Source organism: Salmo salar, chromosome ssa03, assembly GCF_905237065.1.
Source record: "Salmo salar chromosome ssa03, Ssal_v3.1, whole genome shotgun sequence".
NCBI classification, from domain to species: domain Eukaryota; kingdom Metazoa; phylum Chordata; class Actinopteri; order Salmoniformes; family Salmonidae; genus Salmo; species Salmo salar.
In genome coordinates this window covers 100609405-100626904 of record NC_059444.1, presented here as the reverse complement: position 1 = coordinate 100626904, position 17500 = coordinate 100609405, and the positions used below count along the sequence as shown (strand labels likewise).

Below are 17500 nucleotides of genomic sequence, written 5' to 3'. Positions count from 1 at the left end.
GACTCGTTTTTTTTTGTCGTACAGTATTCCATATAAGGCATCCAGAAACCTTATGAAAGTTACCCTTTGTCTTGTAATAAATTAAATCTAGCGATACACTTAACTTGACATTTCTGCCATCCATGTGACATTGTAGGAGGATAACAAACTTTCTAATTAATGGCAATAAATGTCTTAGATACTTGGTTATATAGTTTATTCTCATAACAATCTCCTGAGATCAACATTTACAAGCAAACCAAAAAACAGGAAGAAGGGGAGAATCTGTAGACATACTGAGATGACATAATATACTTCTTTACCAGCTAAGCAGGGTTGGTCCTGGTCAGTCCCTGGATGGGAGACCAGATGCTGCTGGAAGTGGTGTTGGAGGGCCAGTAAAATATCCCAATGCCCCAGGGCAGTGATTGGGGACATTGCCCTGTGTAGGGTTCTGTCTTTCAGATGGGACGTTAAACGGGTGTCCTGACTCTCTGAGGTCATTAAAGATCCCATGGTACTTATTGTAAGAGTAGGGGGTGTCCTGGCTAAAATTCCCAATCTGGCCCTCATACCATCATGGCCACCTAATCATCCCCAGCTTCCCCTGTAACTGCTCCCCAGGTCGTTGCTGTAAATGAGAATGTGTTCTCAGTCAACTTATCTGGTAAAATAACGGAAAAATAGAAATAACAAGACCATAACATATGCAAATATGTCTCCCCCTTTGTTGTTGTTGTGTTTTACACCTCCGTCAGAGGAATTACCTGTCTGAGTGTTATTCAGTTACACTGGTATAGATGGTCTTAACCTGCAGTCATTTATGTGTCTGAGATGATATTGAACATGACTGGTCATTCTAACACGTCTGTATCCCCATCACCGTTATCAATAACGTCTGTATCCCCTTCACCGTTATCAATAACGTCTGTATCCCCTTCACCGTTATCAATAACGTCTGTATCCCATTCACCGTTATCAATAGCTTCTACCAAGATGAGGCATGACAAAGAATTCCCTTGGTGTACATTTATACATTATATTATCCAATAATAAGGGGTGGCAGGGTAGCCTAGTGGTTAGAGCGCTCGGCCAGTAACCCGAAAGGTTGCTGGATTGAATCCCCGAGCTGACAAGGTACAACTCTGTCGTTCTGCCCCCTGATCAAGGAAGTTAACCCACTGTTCCCCAGTAGGCCGTCATTGTAAATAAGAATTTGTTCTTAAACTGACTTACCTAGTTAAAATAAAAAATATAATAGAATCAATAGTTTAACAATTGAAATGACCATTATTGCCAGATTAACTCAAGATGAAACTTTTGTATCATTTTCACTGATATTGTTAATATACTGCAAAATTCAGCTGAGCTCCGTAGACTGGACTTCCCTGGCTGTCTTGTCCCTGCTGGGACACCTGCCACCATTTGATCCTGCTGGGACATGATGAGCATAGTACCCAGGTACACAGTACATGACAGTGAAGCCTGTAGAGCTGTTTATTTACTGTGTCAATGTGTAAAGTAGGGAATTCGATTAGGGAAACGGACAAATCAATAACCTTACTTTGCAATACCGACTCTAATAAAAACTCATAAAATCAAAAACAAAAGTCTGAGTTGTCGGTCTTCAATAGTTTGGCTGCTGGTTTAATAATTTGAGGCTAAAAAAATAATACCTACTTTTGGCCAGCTCTCTCTCTCTCTTTTTAACAGTACACCGACTGGCGAAAGCTAGCTAAGTTAATTGAAACTGGACAACAACAAAAAAAGGCTACAAAACATTTCTATACAAACCAGATGTTAGATAGTAGTAATAATAGCCACCTCATAGCGCTATCTGACGTATAGCTACAGGCTAGAGTTGAACTGATTGTGGTAGCTACTAGCTAGCTAATTTTATTCACCTCAGTCAAGGAGGGACGAAACATTAGCTAACGTTACATGTCAGTTAGACTACTAGCCTAGCACCGGGAGTATATACACTAGTTTTCTTTTCCCAAGATAAAACAGCTGTTTACTTTCCCAGCTACTTCAGTTAACTGAAAGAGTAGCCAGTTTCTGTTCTGCTTGCTTTTCTTTTTCTTTTTTTTTCTTTTCTTTTTACAACTCGGAGAAAGAGTGCATCACATACACACTGACAAGCAACTGACTCCGTTCAACTCTCCCGTGTTGATCCAGCCAGCCTTTCAGAAGCTTTGCCTTTCACACAGCCTGTCCGCCTCAGCTCTGTGGTGTCCACACGGTCCTAAACTCAACCGGCTGAAACTATCCAAACCCCCCCCCCCCCCTCCTCTCCTCATCCCCGGTGAAAAGCTGTGCCCCTGGTGAGCAGTTTGGGTTGATGTAACAGTGTTGGTTGTAAGCAGTTTGGACTGAGTTAGTTGCTGACTGTGTGTTTTTCCTCTGTCCCGTTCTTCATTACCCTGCTCACTGAGTACTTTGTGATGGCGGGTTTCCCAGAGTGCATTAGTCTTCCAGTCTGACAGGACAAGCGAGAGTTGTTGTTCCCTGCTGCTAGAGAATGAATGTTCTGCGCCGTCATGGAAACACACATCCAAAACTTTAGAGACTGAAGATGTAGAGGATGGAGCAAGGAGTGTGTGGTGTTGTGGACTGGGTGTGTGTGTGTGTGTGTGTGTGTGTGTGTGTGTGTGTGTGTGTGTGTGTGTGTGTGTGTGTGTGTGTGTGTGTGTGTGTGTGTGTGTGTGTGTGTGTGTACTGTGTGTAATGCTGACCTCTGTGCTCTGTAGAACCTGTGGTTCCGGGTCAGGAGAACGCTGGAGAGCCACAAGCCACGCTGGTGTAGAGAACATAAAGACTGGAACCTTTACCTGTTCTCCCCTCAGAACTCGTGAGTCTCACATGCACGCACGCACCCACACACACACACATTCTTGTTGTCTCACCTTCTCATAGATACTGTATCTCCCCCTCTCTCAACCCCATCCCTTCTCCCTCCCCCTCCCTCCCTCCCTCCCTCCCTCCCTCCCCTCCCTCCCTCCCTCCCTCCCTCCCTCCCCTCCCTCCCTCCCCCTCCCCTCCCCCTCCCCTCCCCCTCTCTCCCCCTTTCCTCCCTCCCCCTCTTTCCCCTCCCTCTCCCTCCTCTCCCCCTCTCCTCCCCCTCTCTCCCCATCCCTCCCTCCTCTAGGTTCCGTGTGTGGGCTAAGGGGATGATCTCTCATAAGATGTTTGATCACGTGGTCCTGATCTTCATCTTCCTCAACTGCATCACCATCGCTCTGGAGAGACCCGGCATACAGCCGCACAGCACCGTAAGACACTAGGGCTGTGACTGGTGTTATATCCTATTGTACTATATACCAGTATTGATGCATCGACCGCTTTACTTTACCTTCTAGAACCCTATTTTTACTTTACCTTCTAGAACCCTATTTTTTACTTTACCTTCTAGAACACTATTTTTACTTTACCTTCTAGAACCCTATTTTTACTTTACCTTCTAGAACCCTATTTTTTACTTTACCTTCTAGAACCCTATTTTTACTTTACCTTCTAGAACACTATTTTTTACTTTACCTTCTAGAACCCTACTTTTACTTTACCTTCTAGAACCCTATTTTTACTTTACCTTCTAGAACCCTATTTTTTACTTTACCTTCTAGAACCCTATTTTTTACTTTACCTTCTAGAACCCTATTTTTACTTTACCTTCTAGAACACTATTTTTTACTTTACCTTCTAGAACCCTACTTTTACTTTACCTTCTAGAACCCTATTTTTACTTTACCTTCTAGAACCCTATTTCTTACTTTACCTTCTAGAACACTATTTTTACTTTACCTTCTAGAACCCTATTTTTACTTTACCTTCTAGAACCCTATTTTTTACTTTACCTTCTAGAACCCTATTTTTACTTTACCTTCTAGAACCCTACTTTTACTTTACCTTCTAGAACCCTATTTTTACTGAACCTTCTAGAACCCTATTTCAATGTTTGGTTTTGTTAAATGTGATCAGCAACTCTGGCGCGTGTAATGTCCATTTTTATAGTTTACTCTGTTTTCTACTTGAGTCGTCTTCCTCCCTCTCCTCCTGCTACATGCCCCTCCCACACCAAGCCCTGGGTTTAGAAAATCTCTGCTGTAATATACTGTCTCTCCTACTCTTCCTCTCTTCAGGAGCGAGTGTTTCTGACTGTCTCCTACTAGAAACTCTCTGCTGTAATATACTGTCTCTCCTCCTCTCCTCCTCTCCCTCCAGGAGCGAGTGTTTCTGACTGTCTCCAACTAGAAACTCTCTGCTGTAATATACTGTCTCTCCTCCTCTCCTCTTCCTCTCTTCAGGAGCGAGTGTTTCTGACTGTCTCCAACTAGAAACTCTCTGCTGTAATATACTGTCTCTCCTCCTCTCCCTCCTCTCCTCTCCCTCTCTTCAGGAGCGAGTGTTTCTGACTGTCTCCAACTAGAAACTATCTGCTGTAATATACTGTCTCTCCTCCTCTTCCTCTCTTCAGGAGCGAGTGTTTCTGACTGTCTCCAACTAGAAACTCTCTGCTGTAATATACTGTCTCTCCTCCTCTCCTCTTCCTCTCTTCAGGAGCGAGTGTTTCTGACTGTCTCCAACTACGTGTTCACTGTCATCTTCCTGGCTGAGATGACTGTCAAGGTAATACTATCGTCTGTTTCAGTCTCATGCTGTCTGTTTCAGTCTCATGCTGTCTGTTTCAGTCTCATGCTGTCTGTTTCAGTCTCATGCTGTCTGTTTTAGTCTCATGCTGTCTGTTTCAGTCTCATGCTGTCTGTTTCAGTCTCATGCTGTCTGTTTCAGTCTGTTTCTTTTCAGTCTCATGCTGTCTGTTTCAGTCTCATGCTGTCTGTTTCAGTCTCATGCTGTCTGTTTTAGTCTCATGCTGTCTGTTTCAGTCTCATGCTGTCTGTTTCAGTCTCATGCTGTCTGTTTTAGTCTCATGCTGTCTGTTTCAGTCTCATGCTGTCTGTTTCAGTCTCATGCTGTCTGTTTCAGTCTCATGCTGTCTGTTTCAGTCTGTTGTCTGTTTCAGTCTCATGCTGTCTGTTTCAGTCTCATGCTGTCTGTTTCAGTCTCATGCTGTCTGTTTCAGTCTCATGCTGTCTGTTTCAGTCTCATGCTGTCTGTTTCAGTCTCATGCTGTCTGTTTTAGTCTCATGCTGTCTGTTTCAGTCTCATGCTGTCTGTTTCAGTCTCATGCTGTCTGTTTCAGTCTCATGCTGTCTGTTTTAGTCTCATGCTGTCTGTTTCAGTCTCATGCTGTCTGTTTTAGTCTCATGCTGTCTGTTTCAGTCTGATCTCTGTTTCAGTCTGATCTCTGTTTCAGTCTGTTGTCTGTTTCAGTCTGTTGTCTGTTTCAGTCTGTTGTCTGTTTCAGTCTGTTGTCTGTTTCAGTCTGTTGTCTGATCTCTGTCTGTTGTCTGTTTCAGTCTGCTCTCTGTTATTGTTTTCGTAATGTTGTGTCTGTAGATCGTAGCGTTGGGGTTCTGCTGGGGTAAACAGAGCTACCTGAAGAGCAGCTGGAATGTTCTGGATGGGATCCTGGTGTTTGTCTCTATGGTGGACATCCTGGTGTCTCTGGCCTTGACCGGAGGGAACCGCATCCTGGGAATCCTCAGAGTACTACGACTGCTACGCACACTACGACCTCTCAGGTAGGACCACACTATGACCACACTACGACCTCTCAGGTAGGACCACACTACGACCACACTACGACCACACTACGACCGCACTACGACCGCACTATGACCTCTCAGGTAGGACCACACTACGACCACACTACGACCTCACTACGACCACACTATGACCGCACTACGACCGCACTACGACCTCTCAGGTAGGACCGCACTACGACCGCACTACGACCGCACTACAACCACACTACGACCTCACTCACGACCTCACTACGACCTCACCACGACGTCACTACGACCTCTCAGGTAGGACCACACTACAACCACACTACAACCAGACTACGACCTCTCAGGTAGGACCACACTATGACCGCACTACGACCTCTCAGGTAGGACCACACTATGACCGCACTACGACCGCACTACGACCACACTATGACCGCACTATGACCACACTACGACCGCACTACGACCTCTCAGGTAGGACCACACTACGACCTCACTACGACCGCACTACGACCACACTACGACCTCTCAGGTAGGACCGCAATACGACTGCACTACGACCTCACTACGACCGCACTACAACCACACTACGACCACACTACGACCTCTCAGGTATGACCGCACTACGACCGCACTACGACCACACTACGACCTCACTACGACCACACTACGACCACACTACGACCTCTCAGGTAGGACCGCACTACGACCGCACTCACGACCTCACTCACGACCACACTACAACCACACTACAGCCCACTATAATTGAGAATTTCAATAAGCATTTTTCTATGGCTGGCCATGCTTTCCACCTAACTACCCCTACTGCATTCAACAGCACTGCACCCCCCACAGCTACTCGTCCAAGCCTCCCCCATTTCTCCTTCTCCCAAATCCATTCAGCTGATGTTCTGAAAGAGCTGCAAAATCTGGACCCCTACAAATCAGCCGGACTAGACAATCTGGACCCTTTCTTTCTAAAATTATCTGCCGAAATTATTGCAACCCCTATTACTAGCCTGTTCAACCTCTCTTTCGTGTCGTCTGAGATTCCCATAGATTGGAAAGCAGCTGCTGTCATCCCCCTCTTCAAAGGAGGTGACACTCTTGACCCAAATTGCTACAGACCTATATCCATCCTACCCTGCCTTTCTAAGGTCTTCGAAAGCCAAGTCAACAAACAGATTACCGACCATTACGAATCCCACCGTACCTTCTCCACTATGCAATCTGGTTTCAGAGCTGGTCATGGGTGCACCTCAGCCACGCTCAAGGTCCTAAACGACATCGTAACCGCCATCGATAAGAAACAATACTGTGCTGCCGTATTCATTGACCTGGCCAAAGCTTTTGACTCTGTTAACCTGTTATGGCTAGGGGGCAGTATTTTCACAGCCGGACAAAAAACGTAGCCGATTTAATCTGATTATTACTCCTGCCCAGAAACTAGAATATGCATATAATTATTAGCTTTGGATAGAAAACACTCCAAAGTTTCTAAAACTGTTTGAATGGTTCTGTGAGTATAACAGAACTCATTTGGCAGGCCAAAACCTGAGAAGATTCCATGCAGGAAGTGGCCTGTCTGACAATTTCTTGCCCTTCTTGATTATCTCTATCCATTACAGAGGATCTCTGCTGTTACGTGACACTTCCTACGGCTCCCATGGACTCTCAGAAGGCGGCAAAAAGCTGAATCGTGGCTTTGCAGGCTCTGGTTGAAAAAAAGTAGCGCGTTTGGGTAGTGGCTGGTTACAGTACTGTGAGACTCAGGCTCGTGCCCGCGTCGACCCCATGCTTTGTTTTCTTTCGTCTGTTTAGCTAAATGGACATTCCCGGTCGGAATATTATCGCTTTTTTACGAGAAAAATGGCATAAAAATTGATTTTAAACAGCGGTTGACATGCTTCGAAGTACGGTAATGGAATATTTAGAAATCTTTTGTCACGAATTGCGCCATGCTCGTGACCCTTATTTACACTTCGGATAGTGTCTTGAACGCACGAACAAAACGCCGCTATTTGGATATAACGATGGATTATTTTGGACCAAACCAACATTTGTTATTGAAGTAGCAGTCCTGGGAGTGCATTCTGACGAAGACAACAAAGGTAATCAAACTTTTGTAATAGTAAATCGGAGTTTGGTCAGGGCTAAACTTGGTCGGTGTCTAAATGGCTAGCCGTGATGGCTGGGCTATCTACTGAGAATATTGCAAAATGTGCTTTCACCGAAAAGCTATTTTAAAATCGGACATATCGAGTGCATAGAGGAGTTCTGTATCTATAATTCTTAAAATAATTGTTATGCTTTTTGTGAACGTTTATGGTGAGTAATTTAGTAAATTCACTGGATGTTTGCGGGGGGTATGCTAGTTCTGAACGTCACATGCTAATGTAAAAAAGCAGTTTTTTGATATAAATATGATCTTGATTGAACAAAACATGCATGCATTGTATAACATAATGTCCTAGGGTTGTCATCTGATGAAGATCATCAAAGGTTAGTGCTGCATTTAGCTGTGGTTTTGTTTTTTGTGACATTATATGCTAGCTTGAAAAATGGGTGTCTGATTATTTCTGGCTGGGTACTCTGCTGACATAATCTAATGTTTTGCTTTCGCTGTAAAGCCTTTTTGAAATCGGACAGTGTGGTTAGATTAACGAGAGTCTTGTCTTTAAAATGCTGTAAAATAGTCATATGTTTGAAAAATGGAAGTTTTCGGATTTTAGAGGAGTTTGTATTTCGCGCCACGCCTATCATTGGATATTGGAGCAGGTGTTCCGCTAGCGGAACGTCTAGATGTAAGAGGTTAATCACCACATCCTCATCGGCAGACTCAGTAGCCTTGGTTTCTCAAACGATTGCATCGCCTGGTTCACCAACTACTTCTCTGATAGAGTTCAGTTTGTCAAATCGGAGGGCCTGCTGTCCGGACCTCTGGCAGTCTCTATGGGGGTACCACAGGGTTCAATTCTTGGGCCAACTCTTTTCTCTGTATACATAAATGATGTCGCTCTTGCTGCTGGTGAATCTCTGATCCACCTCTACGCAGACGACACCATTCTGTATACTTCTGGCCCTTCTTTGGACACTGTGTTAACAACCCTCCAGACGAGCTTCAATGCCATACAACTCTCCTTCCTTGGTCTCCAACTGCTCCTAAATACAAGTAAAACTAAATGCATGCTCTTCAACCGATCGCTGCCTGCACCTGCCCGCCTGTCCAGCATCACTTCTCTGGACGGTTCTGACTTAGAATTTGTGGACAACTACAAATACCTAGGTGTCTGGTTAGACTGTAAACTCTCCTTCCAGACTCACATCAATTATCTCCAATCCAAAGTTAAATCTAGAATTGGCTTCCTATTTCGCAACAAAGCATCCTTCACTCATGCTGCCAAACATACCCTCGTAAAACTGACCATCCTACCGATCCACGACTTCGGCGATGTCATTTACAAAATAGCCTCCAATACCCTACTCAACAAGCTGGATGCAGTCTATCACAGTGCCATCCGTTTTGTCACCAAAGCCCCATATACTACCCACCACTGCGACCTGTACGCTCTCGTTGGCTGGCCCTCGCTTCATACTTGTCGCCAAACCCACTGGCTCCAGGTCATCTACAAGACCCTGCTAGGTAAAGTCCCCCCTTATCTCCGCTCACTGGTCACCATAGCAGCACCCACCTGTAGCACGCGCTCCAGCAGGTATATCTCTCTGGTCACCCCCAAAGCCAACTCCTCCTTTGGTCGTCTCTCCTTCCAGTTCTCTGCTGCCAATAACTGGAACAAACTACAAAAATCTCTGAAACTGGAAACACTTATCTCCCTCACTAGCTTTAAGCACCAGCTGTCAGAGCAGCTCCCAGATCACTGCACCTGTACATAGCCCATCTATAATTTAGCCCAAACTACTACCTCTTCCCCTACTGTATTTATTTATTTTATTTATTATTTTGCTCCTTTGCACCATATTATTTATATTTTAACTTTGAACTTTCTTCAAATTATAAATCTACCATTCCAGTGTTTTACATGCTATACTTTATTTACTTTGCCACCATGGCCTTTTTTGCCTTTACCTCCCTTCTCTCACCTCATTTGCTCACATTGTATATAGACTTATTGTTCTACTGTATTATTGACTGTATGTTGTTTTACTCCATGTGTAACTCTGTGTCGAACTGCTTTGCTTTATTCTTGACCGGGTCGCAGTTGTAAATGAGAACTTGTTCTCAACTAGCCTACCTGGTTAAATAAAGGTGAAATAAAATAAATAAAAAATAAATAAAATACTACGACCTCTCAGGTAGGACCGCACTACGACCACACTACGACCGCACTATGACCGCACTACGACCACACTACGACCACACTATGACCTCTCAGGTAGGACCGCACTACGACCGCACTACGACCGCACTACGACCTCACTACGACCTCTCAGGTAGGACCGCACTACGACCGCACTACGACCTCACTACGACCGCAATACGACCACACTACGACCGCACTACGACCACACTACGACCGTACTACGACCTCTCAGGTAGGACCGTACTACGACCGCACTACGACCGCACTACGACCTCTCAGGTAGGACCGCACTACGACCGCACTACGACCGCACTACGACCACACTACGACCTCACTACGACCACACTACGACCACACTACGACCACACTACGACCGCACTACGACCTCTCAGGTAGGACCACACTACAACCGCACTACGACCACACTACGACCTCTCAGGTAGGGGGTGGGTCTCTGTGTGTGTTGCAGGGTGATCAGTCGAGCCCCAGGGCTGAAGCTGGTCGTAGAGACTCTGATCACCTCTCTGTGTGTGTTGCAGGGTGATCAGTCGAGCCCCAGGGCTGAAGCTGGTCGTAGAGACTCTGATCACCTCTCTGTGTGTGTTGCAGGGTGATCAGTCGAGCCCCAGGGCTGAAGCTGGTCGTAGAGACTCTGATCACCTCTCTGTGTGTGTTGCAGGGTGATCAGTCGAGCCCCAGGGCTGAAGCTGGTCGTAGAGACTCTGATCACGTCTCTGAGACCCATCGGAAATATTGTCCTCATCTGCTGCGCTTTCTTCACCGTGTTTGGAATACTGGGAGTACAGGTAACACACACACACACACACACACACACACACACACACACACACACACACACACACACACACACACACCAAGCAGACACCTCGACGGCCCCTGAAAGAACTTCATTTGACTCTATGTAAACTGGAAACCACATATCCTGAGGCTGCATTTATTGTAGCTGGGGATTTTAACAAGGCTAATCTGAGAACAAGGCTACCTAAATTTTAGCAGCATATCAAAATGCGCGACCAGGGCTGGCAGCATTCTGAATCATTGCTACTCTAACTTCCGCGATGCATACAACGCCCTTCCTCACCCTCCTGTTGGCAAATCTGACCACGACTCCATTTTGTTGCTCCCAGCCTATAGACAGAAACTAAAACAGGAAATGCCCCTCGCTCGGGTCTGTTCAACGCTGGTCCGACCAATCTGATTCCACGCTTCAAGATTGCTTCGATCACGCGGACTGGGATATGTTCCGTATAGCATCGGACAATAACATTGATGTATACACTGATTCTGTGAGCTTTTAATCAGGGCAAGGCGACCGGAAACATGACCGAATACAAACAGTTTAACTATTCCCTCCGCAAGGCAATCAAACAAGCTAAGCGTCAGTATAGAGACAAAGTAGAGTCGCAATTCTACGGCTCAGACATGAGACGTATGTGGCAGACGTCTTGCTCCCAGACAAACTAAACAACTTCTTTGCTCGCTTTGAGGACAATACAGTGCCACTGACACGGCCCGCTACCAAAACCTGCGGTCTCTCCTTCACTGTAGCCAACGTGAGTAAAACATTTAAACGTGTTAACCCTCGCAAGGCTGCTGGCCCAGACGGCATCCCCAGCCACGTCCTCAGAGCATGTGCATACCAGCTGGCTGGTGTGTTTACGGACATAATCAATCGCTCCCTATCCCAGTCTGCTGTTCCCACATGCTTCAAGAGGGCCACCATTGTTCCTGTTCCCAAGAATGCTAAGGTAACTGAGCTAAATGACTATCGCCCTGTAGCATTCACTTCCGTCATCATGAAGTGCTTTGAGAGAGTCAAGGATCATATCACCTCCACCTTACCTGACACACTAGACCCACTCCAATTTGCTTACCGCCCCAATAGGTCCACAGACGACGCAATCGCCATCACACGGCACACTGCCCTAATTCCATCTGGACAAGAGGACTACCTATGTAAGAATGCTTTTCATCGATTACAGCTCAGCATTTAACACCATAGTGCCCTACAAACTCGTCATTAAGCTCGAGAACCTGGGTCTCGACCCCGCCCCTGTGCAACTGGATCCTGGACTTCCTGACGGGCCGCCCCAGGTGGTGAAGGTAGGAAACAACATCTCCACCTCGCTGATCCTCAACACTGGGGCCCCACAAGGGTGTGTTCTCAGCCCCCTCCTGTACTCCATGTTCACCCATGATTGCGTGGCCATGCACGCCTCCAACTCAATCATCAAGTTTGCAGACGACACTACAGTGGTTGGCTTGATTACCAACGATGACGAGACGGGCTACAGGGAGGAGGTGAGGGCCCTCGGAGTGTGGTGTCAGGAAAATAACCTCTCACTCAACGTCAACAAAACAAAGGAGATGATCGTGAACTTCAGGAAACAGCAGAGGGAGCAGCCCCCTATCCACATCGACGGGATCGCAGTGGAGAAGGTGGAAAGTTTTAAGTTCCTCGGCGTACACATCACAAACAAACTGAAATGGTTCCACCAACACAGACAGTGTGGTGAAGAAGAACCTCAGGAGGCTGAAGAAATTTGGCTTGTCACCTAAAACCCTCACAAACTTTTACAGATGCACAATTGAGAGCGTCCTGTCGGGCTGTATCACCGCCTGGTACGGCAGCTGCTCCGCCCACAACCGCAAGGCTCTCCAGAAGGTGGTGAGGTCTGCACAACCGCAAGGCTCTCCAGAAGGTGGTGAGGTCTGCACAAAGCATCACCGGGGGCAGACTGGCTGCCCTCCAGGACACCTACACCACCCGATGTCACAGGAAGACCAAAAATATCATCAAGGACAACAACCACCCGAGCCACTACCTGTTCACCCCACTATCATCCAGAAGGCGAGGTCAGTACAGGTGCATCAAAGCTGGAACCGAGAGACTGAAAAACAGCTTCTATCTCCAGGCCATCAGACTGATAAACAGCTTCTATCTCCAGACCATCAGACTGATAAACAGCTTCTATCTCCAGACCATCAGACTGTTAAACAACTTCTATCTCAAGGCCGTCAGACTGTTAAACAGCCATCACTAACATTGAGTGGCTGCTGCCAACATACTGACTCAAATCTCTAGCCACTTTAATAATTAAAAATTGGATGTAATAAATGTATCACTAGTCACTTTAAACAATTCCATTTTAAATAATGTTTACATACCTTACATTACTCATCTCATATGTATATACTGTACTCTATACCATCTACTGCATCTTGTCTATGCCGTTCGGCCATCACTCATCCATATATTTATATGGACATATTCTTATTCATTCCTTTACACTTGTGTGTATAAGGTAGTTGTTGTGAAATTGTTTGGTTATATTACTTGTTAGATATTACTGCACGGTCGGAACTAGAAGCACAAGCATTTCGCTACACTCACATTAACACCTGCTAAACATGTGACTGTGACCAATAAAAAATGTATTTTATTTTATTTGACACAAACATACACATGCACACAGACACGCACACAGGTCACACACACAAACATACAGTACCAGTCAAAAGTTTGGACACACCTACTCATTCAAGGGTTTTTCTTTATTTTTACTATTTTCTACATTGTAGAATAACAGTGAAGGCATCAAAACTATGAAATAACACATATGGAATCATGTAGTAACCAAAAAAGTGTTAAACAAATCAAAATATATTTCATATTTGAGATTCCTCAAAGTAGCCACCCTTTGCCTTGATGACAGCTTTGCACAGTCTTGGCATTCTCTCAACCAGCTTCACCTGAAATGCTTTTCCAACAGACCCCACATCCACTATCATTACCAGTGACCCCCCCATCCACTATCATTACCAGTGTCCCCCCATCCACTATCATTACCAGTGACCCCCCCCCATCCACTAGCATTACCAGTGACCCCACATCCACTGGCATTACCAGTGACCCCCATCCACTAGCATTACCAGTGACCCCCATCCACTATCATTACCAGTGACCCCCCATCCACTAGCATTACCAGTGACCCCCCATCCACTATCATTACCAGTGACCCCCCATCCACTAGCATTACCAGTGACCCCCATCCACTATCATTACCAGTGACCCCACATCGTTGTCTTATTCATGTTATTTATGACAGCCTTATTCATGTTATTAATGACACAGCCTTATTCATGTTATTTATGACAGCCTTATTCATGTTATTAATGACACAGCCTTATTCATGTTATTTATGACACAGTCGTATTCATGTTATTAATGACACAGCCTTATTCATGTTATTAATGACACAGCCTTATTCATGTTATTAATGACATAGCCTTATTCATGTGATTAATTACACAGCCTTATTCATGTTATTAATGACACAGCCTTATTCATGTTATTAATTACACAGCCTTATTCATGTTATTAATCACACAGCCTTATTCATGTTATTTATGACATAGCCTTATTCATGTTATTAATTACACAGCCTTATTCATGTTATTAATGACACAGCCTTATTCATGTTATTAATTACACAGCCTTATTCATGTTATTAATCACACAGCCTTATTCATGTTATTTATGACATAGCCTTATTCATGTTATTAATTACACAGCCTTATTCATGTTATTAATTACACAGCCTTATTAATGGCAGCCTTATTCATGTTATTTATGACATAGCCTTATTCATGTTATTAATGACACAGCCTTATTCATGTTATTAATGACACAGCCTTATTCATGTTATTAATGACACAGCCTTATTCATGTTGTTTATGACACAGCCTTATTCATGTTATTTATGACATAGCCTTATTCATGTTATTAATTACACAGCCTTATTCATGTTATTAATGACACAGCCTTATTCATGTTATTAATGACATAGCCTTATTCATGTTATTAATTACACAGCCTTATTCATGTTATTAATGACACAGCCTTATTCATGTTATTAATGACACAGCCTTATTCATGTTATTAATTACACAGCCTTATTCATGTTGTTTATGATAGTCTTATTCATGTTATTTATGACACAGCCTTATTCATGTTGTTTATGACACAGCCTTATTCATGTTATTAATGACACAGCCTTATTCATGTTATTAATGACACAGCCTTATTCATGTTATTAATGACACAGCCTTATTCATGTTATTAATGACACAGCCTTATTCATGTTATTTATGACATAGCCTTATTCATGTTATTAATTACACAGCCTTATTCATGTTATTAATGACACAGCCTTATTCATGTTATTTATGACATAGCCTTATTCATGTTATTAATTACACAGCCTTATTCATGTTATTAATTACACAGCCTTATTCATGTTATTTATGACATAGCCTTATTCATGTTATTAATTACACAGCCTTATTCATGTTATTAATGACACAGCCTTATTCATGTTATTTATGACATAGCCTTATTCATGTTATTAATTACACAGCCTTATTCATGTTATTAATGACACAGCCTTATTCATGTTATTTATGACATAGCCTTATTCATGTTATTAATTACACAGCCTTATTCATGTTATTAATGACACAGCCTTATTCATGTTATTTATGACATAGCCTTATTCATGTTATTAATTACACAGCCTTATTCATGTTATTAATGACAGCCTTATTCATGTTATATATGACACAGCCTTATTCATGTTATTTATGACACAGTCTTATTCATGTTATTAATGGCAGCCTTATTCATGTTATATATGACACAGTCGTATTCATGTTATTAATGGCAGCCTTATTCATGTTATATATGACACAGCCTTATTCATGTTATATATGACACAGCCTTATTCATGTTATTAATGGCAGCCTTATTCATGTTGTTTATGACAGCCTTATTCATGTTATTAATGACACAGCCTTATTCATGTTATTTATGACACAGCCTTATTCATGTTATTAATGGCAGCCTTATTCATGTTATATATGACACAGCCTTATTCATGTTATTAATGACACAGCCTTATTCATGTTGTTTATGACAGCCTTATTCATGTTATTAATGACACAGCCTTATTCATGTTATATATGACACAGCCTTATTCATGTTATTAATGACACAGCCTTATTCATGTGTCACGGTTGTCGTAGGAAGGAGCGGACCAAAGTGCAGCGTGTTTGTGTGTCGTTCCACATTTTATTTACACTGTGAAACTACGCGATACATAAACAATAAACTGAACGAACAAAAACAACAAACCGTGACGAAGAGGTGAAACATACACTGACTCAGAAACAATCTCCCACAAACCCAGGTGGGAAAAAAAACACCTACTTAAGTATGATCTCCAATTAGAGACAACGAGGACCAGCTGCCTCTAATTGGAGATCATCCCAAACAAAAACCCAACATAGAAATACAGAAACTAGAACATAACAACATAGAAAATCTAAACTAGAAAAGAAAAACCTGTCACGCCCTGACCTACTCTACCATAGAAAATAACAGCTTTCTATGGTCAGGACGTGACACCATGTTATTTATGACAGTCTTATGCAGTAGTCCATAGTGTTATTCATGCCTCCCTGTCCTCTCTGTCCCCTGGGTTGTCTAGCTGTTCAAGGGGTTGTCCATAGTGTTATTCATGTCCCCCTGTCCTCTCTGTCCCCTGGGTTGTCTAGCTGTTCAAGGGGTTGTCCATAGTGTTATTCATGTCCCCCTGTCCTCTCTGTCCCCTGGGTTGTCTAGCTGTTCAAGGGGTTGTCCATAGTGTTATTCATGTCCCCCTGTCCTCTCTGTCCCCTGGGTTGTCTAGCTGTTCAAGGGGTTGTCCATAGTGTTATTCATGTCCCCCTGTCCTCTCTGTCCCCTGGGTTGGTTTTGTCTAGCTGTCCATAGTGTTATTCATGTCCCCCTGTCCTCTCTGTCCCCTGGGTTGTCTAGCTGTTCAAGGGGTTCGTCCATAGTGTTATTCATGTCCCCCTGTCCTCTCTGTCCCCTGGGTTGTCTAGCTGTTCAAGGGGTTGTCCATAGTGTTAATCATGTCCCCCTGTCCTCTCTGTCCCCTGGGTTGTCTAGCTGTTCAAGGGGTTGTCCATAGTGTTATTCATGTCCCCCTGTCCTCTCTGTCCCCTGGGTTGTCTAGCTGTTCAAGGGGTTGTCCATAGTGTTATTCATGTCCCCCTGTCCTCTCTGTCCCCTGGGTTGTCTAGCTGTTCAAGGGGTTGTCCATAGTGTTATTCATGTCCCCCTGTCCTCTCTGTCCCCTGGGTTGGTTTTGTCTAGCTGTCCATAGTGTTATTCATGTCCCCCTGTCCTCTCTGTCCCCTGGGTTGTCTAGCTGTTCAAGGGGTTGTCCATAGTGTTATTCATGTCCCCCTGTCCTCTCTGTCCCCTGGGTTGTCTAGCTGTTCAAGGGGTTCGTCCATAGTGTTATTCATGTCCCCCTGTCCTCTCTGTCCCCTGGGTTGTCTAGCTGTTCAAGGGGTTGTCCATAGTGTTATTCATGTCCCCCTGTCCTCTCTGTCCCCTGGGTTGTCTAGCTGTTCAAGGGGTTCGTCCATAGTGTTATTCATGTCCCCCTGTCCTCTCTGTCCCCTGGGTTGTCTAGCTGT

At 44.2% G+C, this 17500-nt stretch overlaps 1 protein-coding gene across 1 annotated transcript in view; it reads left to right on the top strand.

Moving 5' to 3' along the window:
* Positions 1 to 17500, top strand: part of LOC106593944 (voltage-dependent T-type calcium channel subunit alpha-1H) — an 81128-nt gene that overhangs the window by 23895 nt on the left and 39733 nt on the right. Inside the window, exons 11-15 of the mRNA XM_045716089.1 lie at positions 2730 to 2830; positions 3128 to 3251; positions 4537 to 4605; positions 5437 to 5621; positions 10611 to 10737. Coding sequence (XP_045572045.1) covers positions 2730 to 2830; positions 3128 to 3251; positions 4537 to 4605; positions 5437 to 5621; positions 10611 to 10737 — 606 coding nt within the window. The remainder of the gene's footprint in view (positions 1 to 2729; positions 2831 to 3127; positions 3252 to 4536; positions 4606 to 5436; positions 5622 to 10610; positions 10738 to 17500) is intronic.